The sequence below is a fragment of the Dipodomys merriami genome, unplaced genomic scaffold, assembly GCF_024711535.1.
Source record: "Dipodomys merriami isolate MVZ:Mamm:240054 unplaced genomic scaffold, mDipMer1.0.p SCAF_9, whole genome shotgun sequence".
NCBI lineage: Eukaryota > Metazoa > Chordata > Mammalia > Rodentia > Heteromyidae > Dipodomys > Dipodomys merriami.
The window spans coordinates 7732255-7750770 of NW_027206512.1; the positions used below are offsets into that span (position 1 = coordinate 7732255).

At 36.5% G+C, this 18516-nt stretch overlaps 1 protein-coding gene across 1 annotated transcript in view; it reads right to left on the minus strand.

Annotated features, from left to right (window-relative positions):
* Positions 1-17826, minus strand: part of Glrb (glycine receptor beta) — a 94184-nt gene extending 76358 nt beyond the window's left edge. The window contains exons 1-2 of the mRNA XM_070012370.1: positions 17713-17826; positions 16036-16183 (exon numbers count right to left, since the gene is read on the minus strand). Of these exons, the coding sequence (XP_069868471.1) occupies positions 16036-16157 (122 nt within the window). The 5' untranslated portion in view covers positions 16158-16183; positions 17713-17826. The remainder of the gene's footprint in view (positions 1-16035; positions 16184-17712) is intronic.
* Positions 17827-18516: the final 690 nt, after the last annotated feature.

Genomic DNA, 18516 nt, shown 5'->3' on the forward strand with positions numbered 1-18516 from the left:
TAGGTTCCTAAATGCACAGCTACTTTCCAGTAGGAGTCTATATTTCATACTCATCTATGTTATATTTTATAAACAACTAGAAGAAAAGTAAATGTATTACCCTGATTTGATCAGGATAAATTACATACATGTAGCAAGGTATCACAATGTGTTCCATGAATATGTGTGATAGTTATCTCTTAATCACATACTGTAAAAGGCCAGGCATGATGGCTCAAGCCTGTAATCATAGCTACTTAGAAGGTGGAGATTAGGGGATAGTGGTTCAATCAAGATCAGTGCAAGCAAAACAAATTCAGAAGATCCTTGTGTTCAGAAAAGCCATGTGTTCAGACATACAACTGCCATACCAGTGACACAGGGAAGCATAGATAGGAAGATCACAGTCCAATCTGGCCTGTGCATATAGGAAGATTCTAGTTCAAAAATGATCCATGCAAAAAGGACCAGCAAAATGTTCCAAGTGGTAGAGTGCTTGTCTGCCAAGTGTGAGACCTTCAATCCAAACCCAGTACCTCCAGAGAAATTGTAAAAATGTTTAGGAAATGGAAATGTTAACTGTCACCATATGTTAACACTTATAAACATGAATCACACATCACCATTTATATATACATATTATATATAATAATTTACATATATACATATTATATATAATATGTATATATGTAAATTAATATTTTTTAATTAAAATATATCATGATGAGTTTAGAGTAACATAAAAAGCAGTTATTTACATTTTAGAAATTCTATTACTTTTCCGGCAAGGTCATTGTAGTATTCTATCTGCTATCCATAAGAAAGCCTTTTTACTACCAGCACAACTATGTTTACCATAGCTAAGATATGGAACCAACCCAGATGCCCCTCAGTAGATGAATAGATCAAGAAAATGTGATATATGTGTGTGTGTGTGTGTGTGTGTGTGTGTGTGTGTGTGTGTGTGTGTGTGTGTGTGTATATATATATATATATGAATTCTATGCCTCCATCAGAAGGAATGACATCGTCCCATTTGGTAAGAAATGGAAAGACTTGGAAAAATTATATTAAGTGAAGTAAACCAGGCCCAAAGAAACATAGGTCCCATGGTTTCCCTTATTTGCAATAACTAGGACATGTCTAGAACAAGCAGAAAAGGTCAAAAGCTATGTACATATGACCATATAAGATGGTGTTAAGAGAAATGAACCCCAAGACAGGGACACAAGTGGTTTTTTTTTGTTGTTGTTATTGTTGTTCTGTGTTTTTTTTTCTTTTTTGCTATTGTTTTTAACGTACTTACAATGCACTATGTGATTCTTTTTTTTTCTTTTGAATGATCTTCCCCCCATGGTATAAGCCCTGTTTTCACTGTATTTGATTCTGATACATTTTTCTAATTTGGGGAGGGGAAAGGAAATAAAATGCCCAAATAAGAATATAGCTTGACCCATTGTAACAATGAGATGTACAAGACACTATGTTGAAAACAAACTTTACAACTTTGGAAGCAAGGAAGGGAGTAGATGGAGAGGTGGGGAGGGAAGGGATGGTGGGGAAACAAAGGAGGAGGTAAGAAAGCCTTTTAAAAAAATTCTTGAACCCGGGCGCTGGTGGCTCACGCCTGTAATCCTAGCTACTCAGGAGGCTGAGATCTGAGGATCGCGGTTCAAAGCCAGCCCGGGCAGGAGAGACTGTAAGACTCCTATCTCCAATAAACCACCAGAAAACCGGAAGTGGCGCTGTAGCTCAAGTGGTAGAGCCCTCGCCTTGAGCTGAAGAGCTGAGGGACAGAGCGCAGGCCCAGAGTTCAAGCCCCACGATCAACAAAAAATAAATAAATAAATAAAAAATAAAAATAAAAAAATAAAAAATCTTGAGAATCTCATTGTATAGCGTAGGGAATGCATGTATGTGTATGTGTGTGTGTGTGTGTGTGAGAGAGAGAGAGAGAGTGTGTGTGTGTGTATGCATGCATGTGCATGTACTGTTCTTGGGGTTTGAATTGAGGGCCTGGGTGCTGTCCCTTAGCTTTTTTGTTCAAGGCTAGCCCCCTACCACTTGAGCCACAGCTCCATTTCTGGCTTTTTAATGGTTAATTGGAGACAAGAATCTCAAGTATTTTCACGCCCAGGCTCACTTTGAACTCTGATCTCATGTCTCAGCCTCCTGAGTAACTAGGGTTACAGACATGAGGCCATTGGGCCTAGGAACTTTTGATCCTCCTAGCTCTTCATATCAAATACATGTGCTGCTACACTAGACTTCCTGTAAGGAAAAATATTGTTATTATAAAGTTGATGTACAGAGGGGTTACAGTTACATTCTTTTTGGACAATTCCACCCTTCCCTCACTCTCTCCCAATTTCTGTAGGAAATCTTAAGACAATTAATGTCCCTATTAATGTTAATATTTCTTAAAATATCACACATTTTTAATAAGTAGTTTGAGAAAATAAAGAAAACATCTTGAAGCCCTATGCACCAATTTCTTGAACCAGTGGAGAACTATTAGCCACAACCAGTTAGATAACACATGGCAAGAGGGTTCAGTAGAGCTAAAACTATGTGGGCTTTATCTGTTCTTCTGACTGGGATTTAAATAGAATAGAGATGAGTACTGATGGTTAAACAGTAGATCTAGACTATGACAACTACTGAAGCATTGTATTCTGCTTTGAATCTGTGTCTTATTTAAATGTATTGTTAAAAAGTGTAGATGTGATATCATATGGATCCATTATTAGGAATCTTTTGTTATGTTAATCAACTTAATAAGGCTTTTAAGAAAGAAAAATGATTAATAGATTTCCTTTATCTTTCTTTGTGAACCTAGTAGATTAACTGACAAAGGGGATAAAAATGCCACTCACATTTACCACTCATCTAAGATTGTGGAATTACTCCAGCAATTGTCCTTTTCTCAACATAATAAATGTTCTCTCTTTCTCTCTCTCTCCTGTCTCTCTTTTATCTCTGTCTTCTCTTTTTTCTCTCCTCTTTCTCCTCTCTCCCCTCTGTCTCTCTCTCTCCTCTGTCTCTCTCTCTATGTCTCTCTCTCTCATTTAATACTTTCATTAGGTCATGAATATGCTTTATTATCTTCCCTTTTCTTGATCCTACAGCTCCTCCAACTACAGCCAGTACATTTTCTTACATCAAATTTTCTCAAACAAAAATCATAATACCTACTACACCCCTGGTTCTCTTCTTTGCAAACTATTAAGGTTTTATAATCACTATTTATAAAATAAAGTCTTATCAAGGTCAACCATGCCTCATCCCTTTTAATAATAGTACTTGATAGAGTTGACTCCCTCCTGTTGGGGTATCCAAAATCTTAAAAGTTTTTTTTTGGGGGGGGTCTGGTTGTGGGGTCTTAACTCTGGGCCTGGGCGCTGTCCCTCAGCTCTTCAGATCAAGGCTAGTGCTCTACCACTTGAGCCACAGCGCTACTTCCGGCTTTTTTTTCCTGCTTACTTTGGTGCTGAGGAATCAAACCCAGGGCCTCATGCATGCAAGGCAAGCACTCTACCACTGAGCTACCTTCCCAGCCCAGGTTGTTTTTTTTTAATCAACTTAGAGAGCAAAATAAAGAACTCACAATTAATTATGATCTTATTTCACCAGCTGCTTTTCTGGTTTTTTTTTTCTGTCTTTCTTTCAACCTATTTACAATCATTTCTCAGATACCTTTATTTTTCTAATTAAGTCCCTCCCTTCCCAATCAACTTTCTTTTGCAGTAATGGGGAACAGGAACCCAAACATCTAGGCAAGAACTCTGTCACCTAAATAGCCCCTTTATTTTTACTTTGTTATTAAATAGACTCTCTGTAGTCTGACCTTAAATTCATGAACTTCCTGTTTCTTATCCCAAGTGGCTGGGATTACAGATAGATGCCATCACACCTAGCTTTTTTTAAAATGTGATGTCATACATTTGCACAATGTACAGAACCTTTATGTTTATGCATGACACCCAGACCATTTACCAGAATTTCTGGCTATATATTCAATGCTTATTGACATTTCCTCATTGACAGCTAACAGATATTTCAGACTCAAACAAACCAAATCCTTGGATTCCTCTCATCTCTTACCTAATCTTACTTGAAGACATGCTATGCCTCACTTCCTCATTATATATATGCACCCAGTGTGCAGAGGGAATAAATCATATGCTTACTCCCCACAGCAACAGCTCAGAATGAGTGCTTACACACAAAACTCCCATTGTTGGCTACCATCCAAAGTGAACACTACTAATCAAACTAATGACTGTTATGTGTTGGAACATATATCTATGAAGAAACAGCTTATAAGACTATGCTAAGAATCTAGCATTCTGGTATTTAAAAATAACTTGAAGAAACTAACTTTCACTAAAAATTGTAAAGTAAACATAATGCATTCCCTGAAGGTGATAAAAGTAAATAAATGCTACATAACAATAAAGATGAAAAATCTGTTTCAGTTGGTGAATGTAATACCAATAAACATAAAGAAGTGGCATGAACATTGGCGAAGCTAGGTAGTACATGCTTGTAATCTCAGCTACTCAGTAGGCAGATATAGGAGAATTATACTCTAAGATCAGTTGGTCAGTGTTAGAAGATATTCTATCTGACAAACAAATATGAAGCAAAAATAACTGGGCTGTGGCTCAAATAAAAAATTACAATACCCTGAGTTCAATCTCCACTTCTGAAGAAAAGAACTTTCGGCTGGGAACCCAAACTACATTTAACTTTCAGATTGCCAACAAGTTATAGCCTTAAAGAGGTATACCTTGCTTCTCACAATTTCTAACCTTCTACATAAACAGGATGGACTCTGATATGGATAGTATCATCAAAGAGCTAGACTCTAAACACCCATCTGCTCCTGATTGACATGGTGATCTTAAGAACATAGGCCCTTTGTGTACCCTAAGTTCTTCTTGCATGAAGGGTAGTATACAGACTGTTGTACAGACTCATCCTGAAAGTTCAGTGGGTTTCACTGGAAGACCACCCTTGCCTATAAAGGCCTGCCACAAATGGTGTGTGTAAGTAATAAGGTAACTTCTGTTTGCTCCTCATAGTCTATCTTTTAAAATGTGCTTTAGAAATAGAAGGGCAACACAAAGGATATGTTTCAACTGCATAATTTTTAAAACTCTTTCCAAAGAAGCTCTGATATTACAAACACAGTTGATCAAGTTGGTGGGACTTTTATAGTTTTGAAAATACGCTCTCATATAATTAGAAATTCTACTATTAGAGAAGCTCTGTGAAACTGAGAAAATCTGGAGAAGTTAAGGGATCCCAAACATATGAAAGATCCCAAACATATGAAATGATCCAAACAGAAACAAGATCGTTTGACCTTGGGAATTCCCACGAAGAAAAATTCAAGAGCAATCAGCTTCTTCATTTAGTTAAATCAATATCTTTTAACCTGCTGCCTTACAAGACTCATTACCCACACAGCACTTCTGCTATACACTCAACTTTGATGACTGCTTCAGAAGGAAAAAGCATCTGAGAGATTACTTAGCTTACTAGCTGCACCTGATCGCTTTCGTGGACGACTACAGAAAACTATGCTCATTCAGATGTGAGTATTTGGCAAAAGTTGTTTTTGCCAAAGTGAAAGAATCTCATAACTTGAAGAAAAATGACTTGAGTATTTGTTGCCAATGAAAAACCTGTGACCTTTCAAACATCAGAATCATAGAGAAAATATTAGCTATCATGAATCTGAGAACTTTCCAATATTTACTCTCTCCAATGAGATAAGAAATCAGATCAAATGGAGGTGACTTTTTGATGTTAAATAATGAAACTTGTCAACATTTGGAAGATTTGCAAAAATGAGTAAACCAATATTTTCCAAATGTCTCATGCATGATGTTATAAAATTTCTTTTCAACAAAAGAGTCCATTCAATGTCTGAGATAGAGCAGTGCATTTTAATGACAGAGAACAAAACATTCACTGATCTTCTTTCAGATTTCATGGTGAAACGATCTTTTAAGAAACTACCACTCGTTAACTTTTGGCATAACATTAGAGAATATTCACAATTATGAAAAGACTATTGAAGCACTTTCTCCCTTTCCAGTTATATGTCTTTATGATGCCATGTTTCCTTCACACTTTTTTCAGCCAAAGAGATGATATCACAATGAGTATAATACAGAAGCAGATGGGAGAATCTCATTGTCTTCCATGAAGCCATCCATTAAACTGAACAATAGCAATGTAAAGCAATCCCTTCTCATTCACTTATTTTGATTTTTTTAATGTAGCTAATTTCATTAAAAATAAGTTATTATTTGTGCTAACATTTAATGGCCACTAATTTTAAGATCCAGTAGGGAATTGAAAATAACTACTTAGAAACTACAAAAGTGGGTGCAGCTAGAAGTAAAGATGAATGGAAATCAGTAGAAGGGAAAAAACTCTATGAATCACTGAAAGAACCAAAGTATCATATCCAGAAAACCCAATATTTCAGAACAAAATTAAAACAAAAGACATGTCCAGTAAGGTAGGCTAATCAGTTTTAGTCAGCTGACCAGAGGAAAAAGCTCAGGATGACTAGAGTCAAGGAAGCAAGAGAGGGGCAGCACGCTAATGTATGGGGGGAATTGTTTCATGCTGTAGAAGACGGTGAGAAGTAGACCATACTAAGTCATAATGAGAACTGAGGATAACATCAGTAGATTTGAAAGGAATAAAAATCTGTATCATACAGTGGAACAGTGACAAGTATCAATATTAATAGGAAAATGATTAAATGGTGTGTAGTCTCATTGGTTACAATCAGTCATATATAATTTAAGTCAAGAAAAAAAGTAGTGAAGCTCAAGAATACAGCCATTTTAGTTCAAGAATTACAGCAACATAAGGAAAAATCAAAGATAATGAAATAACTATATTTAATTATGCATTATATGTTATATTATTATATATGTGTTACACACACACACACACACACACACACACACACACACACACACACACACACACACACACACACACACACACACACACAGGCAAGAGCTATCCAGAATGTTTGTAAGCCCTTGGGGGAAAATAGAACTGAAAAAGAGAAGAGACAAAAATTAACTATGGGAGAGGTTAGCTGAGAAAAGAGAGAGTTCCAGAGAAACTGCAGGAGATAAGACCCACGCTTTCTGGGGAAGGTCAATGCTTCCCTTCTAAGGCAGGAGCAGAGGAAGGAAGCAATAGGTAGGTAAGGGTAAACACAGAGACACTGAATCTTTAGTATGTGAAGCCTGAAATGAGTAGGAAAAAGGGCTGGGATGGCATGGAAAACAAGAAACAGAGCTGGTAGGGGACAAGGAAGTCCTAGATAAATAAATGTAGTCTTTCTAGCTGAAAATATCTCCATTTGTAGAATGAAACCAGACAAGTAAGAATGGAAACTAAAGATGATCTCAGAAAGGGCTTCAGTAAGATTTTCAGACTGCTTTGCCAGCCATTTTCATGGTATCCCTAAAAGTTAAATACTAACACACAGAATTGCATACATCCCCTCCCTCACAAGTCAGCATTTCTTGTTCTGTCATTCTCAAGAATCATTCTCTGGAATCTCAAGCCTCTTTTATTAATCATAGATTCCTACTATTATTTCCTTACTTAAGAACTAATAAAGGTCAGATGTTTCAAGTCATCCAGAATATTTTAATAGCAATTCAATGTGATTCACTGTTATTCCAATCAGAGCCTTAGAATTATTATATCACATTTACATCATTTCTCAGAAGAACTATCTGTATCTGAATAAATTTGAGTAATTTGCTTCATGAATTCTGAGAATAAATTTCCATAAAATACTGGTTAAATTAGTAAACAGAAAATACTGACAAACAAAAGTCTGAATTAATCATGAGTATAAAGGTTCCAAAACAGGGTGTAGTAGGGTCAAGGGAATGGGGACAGATGAATGAAAAAAAGAAAAAGTAGAAAGTGCAGTAAAAAATTTAATGCATATCCTACAAAATTAAGAAAAATGAAGGAAGATGGCATTGAGAGGGAGGCAGTAAGAATGCTTGCGAGGGTAGTACTGACCAAGACTCACTGTATTCACAAAATTCTTTGCTGAATGGCAACCCTTTTGTATAATATTTAAAGGAAATAATAAAAAAAGAATGAAGTCTGTACATGTGTCAGAGTATAAAGAAGGAACAATAGAGATTCTGGGATAGGAAAGACTTCAACATTAGCTTTAAACATAGACTCCTAAAAATAAACTTAAATATACTTAATGTTTCAATGATACTTAATTTGGATTGTGTCACTATACTTGTTCAGTAATTGGTGACAAGGAATCTTCAAAAATAATCCATTATCCTATTTGGACAACTATATAGTATATTTTAATTTCAACTCTTTTGTCTTTGTTTTTAATCTCTTAAGTATTAATTCTATAACTTAGGAAGGCAAACATAGCATTTTCTTCACTTTATACAATAAGACCTTAAATATTAGATTAGTCTCCTATTCTTCAAAGAAAACACTTGCAGTACAATCACTTCAAAGACTTGTGACACACATGCATGATCAAGCAAATGCCAGTCAGGGCTCTTTGAAAAACTTCCATGTAATTCTAACTATTACAAACTACATCAATGGGAATTTAGCTGAATGTTTCAAGTAAAATATTCACTATGATATCAATCTTTTTTTCTTTCTAAACATTATATCTCTTTTAGTGTCCCGGATATCAAAGGATTGAACTTGTATAGCAGGATATCAATTTGTATTACTCTTACTCCCAATTAAAATTTAAAATTATTTAAGAATTCTAATATTTAAGAAGGTAATATTTAAGATAAGCCCTAAAGATCTGATAAAATTTGAATACACCAAATAAGAAGTTGTCATATCAAGCATAAATAAATATTTGCAAGAGAATTTTAATCAAAATGGCAAATCCGTCTTTCTACAAGAATAGTTTCACACAAAATAAAAATAAATTAGATCCATGGAAATCAAGTTAACAGCATATACTGGTTTATTGGGCAATTAAAAAATACTGTGAACTATCAAACATGAGGCAAAGAACATGAAGCAAATGAAAACAGCATGTTCAGGTGGATAATAGTGAGCAGAAAAGTATGGGGTGAATGGCTGTAACCAATAGGAAAACATAGTAATTGGTATGTTGAAAATGATGGTTAGGGGAAATGCACTCAAGAAAAACTTGAACATGATGATATTGGAGATCATTTTAAGAGTAAGAAAGGCAGGTTCTATTCAAGTTTCATGCCTCAGTAACTGTACTAATGAGGAGGCCAACTTTTAAAAGTTGGGTATTATTTAGAAAGGGAAGACAATTAATTCAAGCAATCACAAAATAATAGTACACCATTTGCATGAAATTGAATGATATGTAGTAAAAGATGAATAACTGAACATTCTTAAAAATGTTTTCACCTAGATATAAAGCCATTATAATACAGGCAATTTTCAAATGTATCCATTTTATAATTTACCCAAGTCCTTTCCCAATCAACTTTTCTTCCATTGGTCAGTCTGTTTTGTCTAGACAGTTTCCACAAGGAAGCAAGAAATTGTAACTAAACTATACAATCTAGTCTGTAAGTTAATATAAGAATCACAACAGGAAAAATAACTAATAAAACAAATTAGCAACACATAATGACTGTAATTTTTCCCAGCCATCTAACCCTTCTTACCACATTCTGAACTGAGGTGCACAGAGGCTAGCATTGCATGGATGTATCTGTGAGGAAACAAAACCTTCTCAAAATGAGTATTAAACTCATCACATTCACACACACAATATTTTTGGTTTATTAACAAATAAGTAGAAATAACCAACATCTTTTCCAATATGCATACTAGAATAAACATTAAGCTATTTAGGTCATTAAAGCTAGAGTGTCAATAGCTTGGAGGAAAGCTAATTTAGTGTGACCACAGACCAAAATAAGTAACAACAGCTTTTATACATAAGGGATTATTATTAAGCTTCTCAGAGCTAAGACAGGGTATGTGCCAAAACTGGGAGAAAGGCAAACAGATGCATTTACCTTTAGCTAGCAGGCATCTGAAATTCAGATAGTTCTCAACAAAAGGAGCTTCTGAAGCTCAGGGAAGGCAAAGTTGGCTGTGTGTGGCCAGATATCACATAGTCTGGCCTGGAAAGAGTCACATCTGCTATGAGTGAAATGTCAAACAATGTTCTGTTAAAACAATATATTATTGTTGAGATAATTTTGTTGTGTTTTCATTACTGTTATTTAATCAAATATTTTTGTTCTAATTTGTAGTATAATACGGACAACAAATACAAATCTTAACTTCTATGCCTTCCTACAAACTGTGATAGGCATTGATTAGAACATTTCTGTTTATCACCCTGCAATCATTAATTAGGAGGTTCGACATGCATTTTCCAATAGGTTTTGGTCAGAAAAGAGAAAGGGTTTTCTCTGTTTTTTTGAAAGTCATCATTTTAAGAATGTGATAATTCATGAAATTTCAAAGTAATTCTGTTATCATGGTTCTTAATCCCTTATTAGTGGTGACTGAGACATATTTGTTTTATAGTCTAGAGCTTTCCAAGTCAATGCACCAAATATAAAGGCAGAGCAGATCTATTTAAAGAAATGTATCAAGATAAATTGGAGCCAAGAAGATTTTCTCTGTGTCATTTTTCTATTAGATAATCACAGACTATAATCAAATTCACTATGTTAAAATCACAGAATAATAAAATATCTTACAAATTGAAATTAACGTCCATATCAACATTGGGTCTAACTACCTATCTAATGTTCAAACTTTCTTGGAAATAAGTCCGCCAAGTAATTATCTCACATGCATGAATGCCTTTACTAACAGAAACTTCCCACGTCCTTCTCCAGACAATTATATCTCTGCAAAACTCTATTAGAAAGTTCTTCTTAATTTGGAGCCAAACACATCACTCCCCACAGCTTCTACTCATTAGTCTTGGTGTAAGCTGTTGTTGCCAAGATGTTATCTACTTTCTCATGCACATCACAGTTCTTTTAAACATTTGAAAACACTTTTAATTATCTGAGCTCCTTCAGCTCTACCTACAAGACATGACTTAATTGCTTCTATTATTTCTCTCTCCTGAAAATATTAACTAGAACCTTAAGTAATTCTATGGATCAAAGTTATATACTTAAGAATGAATTAGTAAAATAAAAATAATTCCTTTTTTGAAGACTATACACACATATGCTTTTATGTCATCATTATATTATCTAATATTTTTCCAAATATTTTCTGCCAACCTGTTTTCACCCAAACTCTAGTCAAACTAGTGATTTCTAAAGCAATCTGTAATTGTTACCTCAGTGTTATCAGACCGGGACATCACTTTCCTCGTTTAGGATATGACTCACTACAGGTCTCAAAACCATGTGCCCTCAGTTTGACTGAATGTTTCATTTCTTCTTTGTGGTTTTTCTTTTAGTTATTGATAAAAACTGAAAATGGTAAGACTGAAAGTCAAACAGAAACCATAATCCAAAATGAAACTAGTCCTCTCATTTTCTTGATTTGAGGCCACATTTCTAAGCATTCTTCACAGGGATATATGGATTGTCTTTAAATGACTAGAGAAAATCCAAATATTAGTGATGCAATAAGAGATAGACAAAGATGCTTATGCTTAGGCTCTGATAACAGATATTTTGTGCAGCTCTCTTGTTCTCTGGTCATTGAGTGAAATAAGACAGTTCCCAAGAGTTTACAATTTAGGGGGGAAAACATACAATTAAAACTCATGAGTACTATAAGGTATTATGAACCTGAAAGGCAAGTTGAGAATTGTGGTGGTTCAGAATGTGACTACCTAATTTAGACAACCAAAATAAGAAGGCTAAGGGAGTAACTCAGTGGTAGAGCATGGCCCCAAGGAAACAGTGGTGAATAAATGAGAACTATAGCTATAGCTATAAATTTGCGCACACCACTGAGGCAGAAGTTAACTAGGAAAGAAGGAAAGTAGTGATATTTTAAGTAAAGAAATGAACACTTGCAGAGATGAGAAAGTTCAAGCATAGATGAGACATGATTCACTCATGCAATGTAATACAATCTAGAGCCAGGATGAAGATTCCCCTAGGGAGGCCAGCTCAAGAGACTACATGTAAAAAAGCATTCAACACATATCCTACAAAGAGAAAAGGTAGGTTGGAAGGTATGCTTAAGAATGATGAAAGGAGTAACATTGACCAAAATGTACTCTGTACATAAACTCTTTAGTGAATGGCAAATCCTTTGTACAAACACTTACAGATAATACACATATTTTTTAAAGAGACAATGTGTGATGCCAAGAAATTGGACTCTTTTACAAAAAGATATGGAGTCTCTTAAAGGTTTCTCAGTATCGAAATGACCTGACTAGATTTAAAGAGTAGGAAATAGACTCTAGAATCATGAGGAAGACAAGAAGCAGGGAACAAAAACAGAATGCATGTAAGAGGATAGAGATAAATAATTATAGCAACATTCACACAAGAATGAAAAGGAAGCACAGAGTCCATAAATGGTAAACATCCTGAATTGATAAGTTTTATGACAGCTGAAATTGAGAAGCTAAAGCAGAAAGAGAAGATCTAGTGCTATCCTCTGGATTTGTTTTGGATAGCAAAGACGGAAGTGTGTCCTTCACTGGAAAAGGCAAAGGCGAATAGTTGGGGAATAGTGGGAAGGAGTCCTGAGTTCAGACTGTATGATTTTGAGGTGAGTCTAAGGTCATGATGGGATAGGTGGGATGGAGGGCATGGTGCTTTCTAGAGAGGTCTGAGCTGGACACAGACTTGGAGTTAACAGTGAATGGTGGCATTCACAGTCATGAATCTGCATAACATCACTCAGGCAGAATAGAAAGTTGGAACTAAGACCAAGGTATTAATATCATTGCCTATTCAACATACTTTGAGATTCTCAAATGGTTGCTTTGGTTATATATAACTAAATAATAAGGAATCTTAGCATTATGTTGTAATTTTTTAGTATTTCAAAACAATGTGGGTTAAAAAAGAAAAAGGAAAAGGCCAAGAGAATACTTCTTTAACTTCAACTCAATATCCAAATTTTATCCTATAATATGAAGGAATGAAAACAATGCATTCTCTGAATTTAAAGCAAGAACATTCAAGTATTTATCAACTTGGGAAAAAACTACTGTAATAACTTTAAAACAGGAAGATCTTGTCTTATTGGCAACACATCAACTATATATATATTTATTTATGTATTCCATTGCTTCATCCAGGATACTCAAAAATGTTTAAATGCATCAAAATATCATGTATTATCATAATCTGTATATAACTTCTAGGTTTTGTAATGTCAAATACTGCCCTTATTCAAGATGCTTAATAGCTAATTAATGTACACAAAATGGGCAACTAGATTTTTTTCTAAAGAATAAGCAACTTGCATAATCTTGCACAGCTCATTATTATAGTTGAGATTCTTAACCTGAGTGTCTATAGAAACTTGCTATGATAAAGTCAATGGTAACCAAGGAAAACCTAATTCTCTACAGCTCACAAATCAGTGATAATTCAGTCAGATTGCTTTTCTTCCTTTTTGCTTTTGTTCTTTTTTTCTCTTTTCTTTTCTTTCTTTTTTTTTTTAACCTGTCCTCAGGCTTGAACTGAGGGCTTAGGTGCTGTCCCTGAGCTTCTTTTGGTCAAGGCTAGTGTTCTACCATTTGAGCCCCAGCCCCACTTCCAGCTTATTCTGAGTAGTTTATTGGAGATAAGAGTCTCACAACTTCCCTGCCCAGGCTGGCTTCAAACTGTAATCCTCAGATCTCCACCTCCTAAGTAGCTAGGATTACAGGCATGAGCACCATCACCCAGCATTTTTGTACTTTTGAGATGGGTTCTCATCATGTTCTCCCTTGACTGGGGTTTTCATCATATTCTCACTTGACTGCCTTTGTTTCCCAAGCGTTGGGATTACAAGAGTAGACCACTAGGCCCAATGAGATTTCTTAACTAAAGAGATGAAACAAAAAATACAACACTGTTTCTCCATGGTACGTCTACTTTTTAATCAGCCAGATTGATGGCTGCATCACCACTGTAACTATTGTTAAACATTTAATAAATATAAAACATTAGTTTTAAGACTATGGTAGAAAGTTTCAGAGATAAAATTTCAATAATTACCAATCCATCTAAAGTATTATAACATGAGTACAGTCACCTCTTCCACTTCATGATTAGTATATTCTGTTTTTTCATTCTCTACCTACAAAATACAACTTTTAAACTCTGTCTCAATGACCTATATACATCATACCTACACCTCAGTGAGGCAACTTAAAAGCATAGTTGTGGAAAAGATATAAAACATTATCTAAGATGCTCATGTAAGATATATAGTAGTAATTAGACTTGCTGTTGTAGTCTTCATATCAATTGACTTTTTTGTGCATGCCACTATTAGGCTTGAACTCAGGGCTTTGAACTCAGGTACAGCTACATGGCTAAATCTGCCTTTTGGGTGGCTAATTGGAGATAAGAGTATCATGGACTTTCCAGTCCAGGCTGGCTTCAAACTGCTGTCCTCGGAATTCACCCTCCTGAGTAGCTAAGATTACCATCAGGAGCCAGGAGTGCAGGCAACATTATGACTTTTGGTGGGAGCTTTGGTATGGGTGAGAGAACAAGCCCTGTTTCCTCATATAGGGACACCTGACTTACCCAAGACAGTTTGATCCCACAGAAAACCACCATGATTACATGAAATCTGTCATAATATGTCAACATGTTCATCCTTATCCAATAAAAGGTTAAAATAGGCAATATATAAAACTCGGGAAAAAAATTTCCCCTTGAAGAACAAGGTCTAACAATGTCTCGTTCTCTCCAGTGCAAATGTTCTGTTTATGCCACAAAATCTGGCAGTCAGGTGTTGATGAAACTACAAATGATGTGACTATAGGCCCCCAGTTGATACCCAACTGGCCATATGGCCATCTGTAATTGAAGACTATCTTGTAAAACATACAGGAGTCTGGCTGAGTAAATATTACTGTGAGAGATATAGTCAGGATGCTTTTTCTGGGCCTTAGTTAATGTTAGAGTCTCCACAACTCAGTTTCTCGCATCCATTCAAGTATCAATTGCAAATGCCAATTCCAGTATCCTTGTCTCATATAATAAACTTCATACAATAAAGTTTTATGTTTCTTACAGAGCATCTGTAAGATTAAGAAATGATGGGGCTAGAATAAAATGTTAGTAATCAGTATTTCAGAACTCTTCATTGAAAAATAACCTGTAGCAGATTTTTTTTATTACAGATCTCTGTATATACTGTATTAGTTCCTCCAGCACATTATATTTTATCAATGTTATTTAAGGATATACTATTCAACTGCTCTACTGAACTTTATATGCTATTATTAGCCAGTAATGTTAACTCTTCCTATTAAAATCAGATGCTAAAATTTATCTTTTGGAGGCAATATATCTGGGTTTAGTTTTATTGACATGCTTTTTCAGATATATGCCAATTTCCTAATATAAGTTTTTACAATAAATATTGAAATAGGAATTTCACATAAAAATAAATTTTCTTCTATCAGGTAAAATATAAACTAAATAAACATTCATATCGTAGTTTCATGACTTTTTAAATGCACATTCATTTTTGGATTACTTTTTTGAGCTGTTATTTGCTGAAAATATGGAACCTCAATGGTCTATTAAAGTTATATATTTAGCATAAGAAAACAAAGTGACTATTTCCTGATTTTATAAATTGTGTAGAAAATTATATAAACCCAGAGTATAAACAAAACTTTATAAGACATTATCTTTAGCACAAGAAAACAACTATCACATTCTCAACCTCTTTCCAAGCTGTCATTTTCTACATGTGGAATAAATAAGCATATAATTAGGTGTGAAAAGTTCTGTGAATGTGTGTTTTAATAAGTGATCTTGCTTTTAGAACAAAAATGCTGTAACATTCTCTCTATAAGGATATAAGACATGAAGAACATACGAAGGGCACAGATACTGCTTCTTTTTCCCTTTCCCTTTCTTTGAAGACTTCTCTTTAGAATATGCTTCTTCAACCCACAAAGAAATTAAAATAAAAAAGGTGATTGTCAATAAAAGCTTCATCTTGAAAAGTGAAATTGGAGATCAATCTGCAAGAGAGAACATGAAAATATTTACAGTTATCAAGCAAATGATAAATATATGAGTCACTGTAAGAAGAAACATTAGTAACCATAGAGCAACTCAATTCTACATCACTATATATTCACATGTAGTATATTTAAAGAGATAGATATAGATATATAAACTATTCACATAAAGTCTTTTAAATTTTAGTAGTGAAGTCTTTTAAAATACAACTTTAAAAGGCACTTTAATATGATAAACAGAAAACAAGGCTGCAGTGAGGCCTAATGGAGAAAAATTTTGACTCTAGGGTTATATAAAATTATAAATCGATATTGAATTTGACAGAGATACCTCATGCTAAAATCGTTGTGCCTGACTAGTACAGTTGAATTAATTTTTGTTTTCTTCAAAATATCTCTTTGAATTATCTATGCAAAAACGGTACATTCATTTAATTCTTTGTATTAACTGACAAAGCTAAAATTTCAGTATCAAAGTTTCACACTCTAAATCTATTGTGTTTTTATTTATACACATTAAATTTTCAGGCAACTTTTTAACCCAAAAGACACATAAATATTCCCTTAAGTTAGTGTCTTGGCTTTCCTAGTCATGTGATAACATTTATCAACAAAAAGATTTCTCTAGAAATTCCAAACCCTATTACAGGAAACCAAATGGCAAGTATGGTCACACTCTTCCAAATAATCTTCTTAGCTACACGTTGATAAAAAATGGTTTATGCTCAAAAGAGAATTACATTCTTGCCAGAGTCTGATGCATCAAAAACAAGAACAGAAGCTAGTCTTGAAGCATCTAATAACACTGGAAAATTCAACTCCATTGTCATTCTTAATTTCCAAAGCTGAAATTGTTTCCCTCTGCCTTATGCAGACCATTAAGACCTGTCGCATCCTGCATGCTACTTAATTCCCTCTGCCTCACAAATATGCATGTCCGATGTCATGTTTTTGTGTCCCCCTTCTCCCAGACTATTTCCCCTACATTTATGTTTTGCATCTACAAGGCAATGCAGGAAGAGATCCCCCTAGATCCTTAAAGACAACCCTTGAGACCCACAGTCAACGGAAAGTTGTCTCTTATCAACTTGAAATCATCGCTCCCTTCCCCCACGCCAAAGGCACCTGCTTCTCCCGGACTCCGCGGACCACCGCAGCAGGTACTTGTGACAACCCATACCCAGAGGAGCAGCGGGGCCTTGCCCACTGCCACCCAATCCCTGGGTGGCACCCACCCCGCCGATCTCCTTCTCTCTGCCCCGGGGCCTGGGCACCTTCCAGCGAGCCAGCGTCTCCCAGGACACCCTCCCGCAGCGATGACGCGCTGCGGGGCCCGGCGCCCGCACCCCGTTCCCCGGGTGCAGGACAGCCGGCCTCCCCCCCGCACGCCGCAGTGCTCCCGCGGCCCGCCACGCCGGCTGCGACCCACGACAGACGGGCAAGCCGAGCATTTCTGCCCCCAGATTCCCGCCGCCGTCTGGCCGGTCCTCTCTAGCCCCAGCCTCCTAAGCGCAGCGCCCCGCGCTTACCCGGCCGCACTCCGCTCTGCGTCCCAGCCGCCAGGCCAGACCGCGGCGGCAAGGGCCAAGGTGCTGTGATGCTCGGTTGCAGCAGGCGCAGCGCGGGGGCAGCTCGGTCCCCGCCGCCCGCCCTCTGAGCGCCTGACGCGCCTGCTCCGAGTGCGGAGCGTGCGCCGTGGCGCGCGGGGCTCGGGCTGCTGCGGGGACCGCGGGCCGCGCAGGGCGGGACGGCGGCGGGGACCGGGAAGAGGTGTCCCGGCCGAGCCAGGAAGGACGTCACCACATCGTCCCTCCGCGCGAGGAGATGTGGGGGCAAAGCAGAAGAGTTGCCCCCACTGTTTTTGTTTTTGTTTTTTGAACTATAGAGGGTACAAAAGAGGACAACGCTGGTACAATCGTGGGGTACAGGGTTGGGATTCCTTAGGGTTCGCTTTTAGCCTGGACAAAATCTCAGACAGACAGCAAGTGACCTTCCTCGGCCACAACGGATGGAATAATATTGGTGATTTCATCCAGTGCTATAATTCTGGTATCTGATTCTCAAAGTGTGGGTTCCAGTGACCAAAAGCCTCACCTTTGTAAGCAAGCTTAAAACTGCTCAAAATGACTAAACCTGTGTGGCCCCGCAGCTAATACTCTTCTTAACATCTGTTACATAATTAACATTTGTAGGGAACTTGGCTGTTTCTGAACACCCTTTGCTCTGCCAGGCAGTCTCCTTTGGCCCAGACTAAACAGGCGGGGAAAGGCACTGTTTACACATTTCAGAAAGGACAAGATAATTTGTTTGCATGAAACTATATAAGTTGAGTA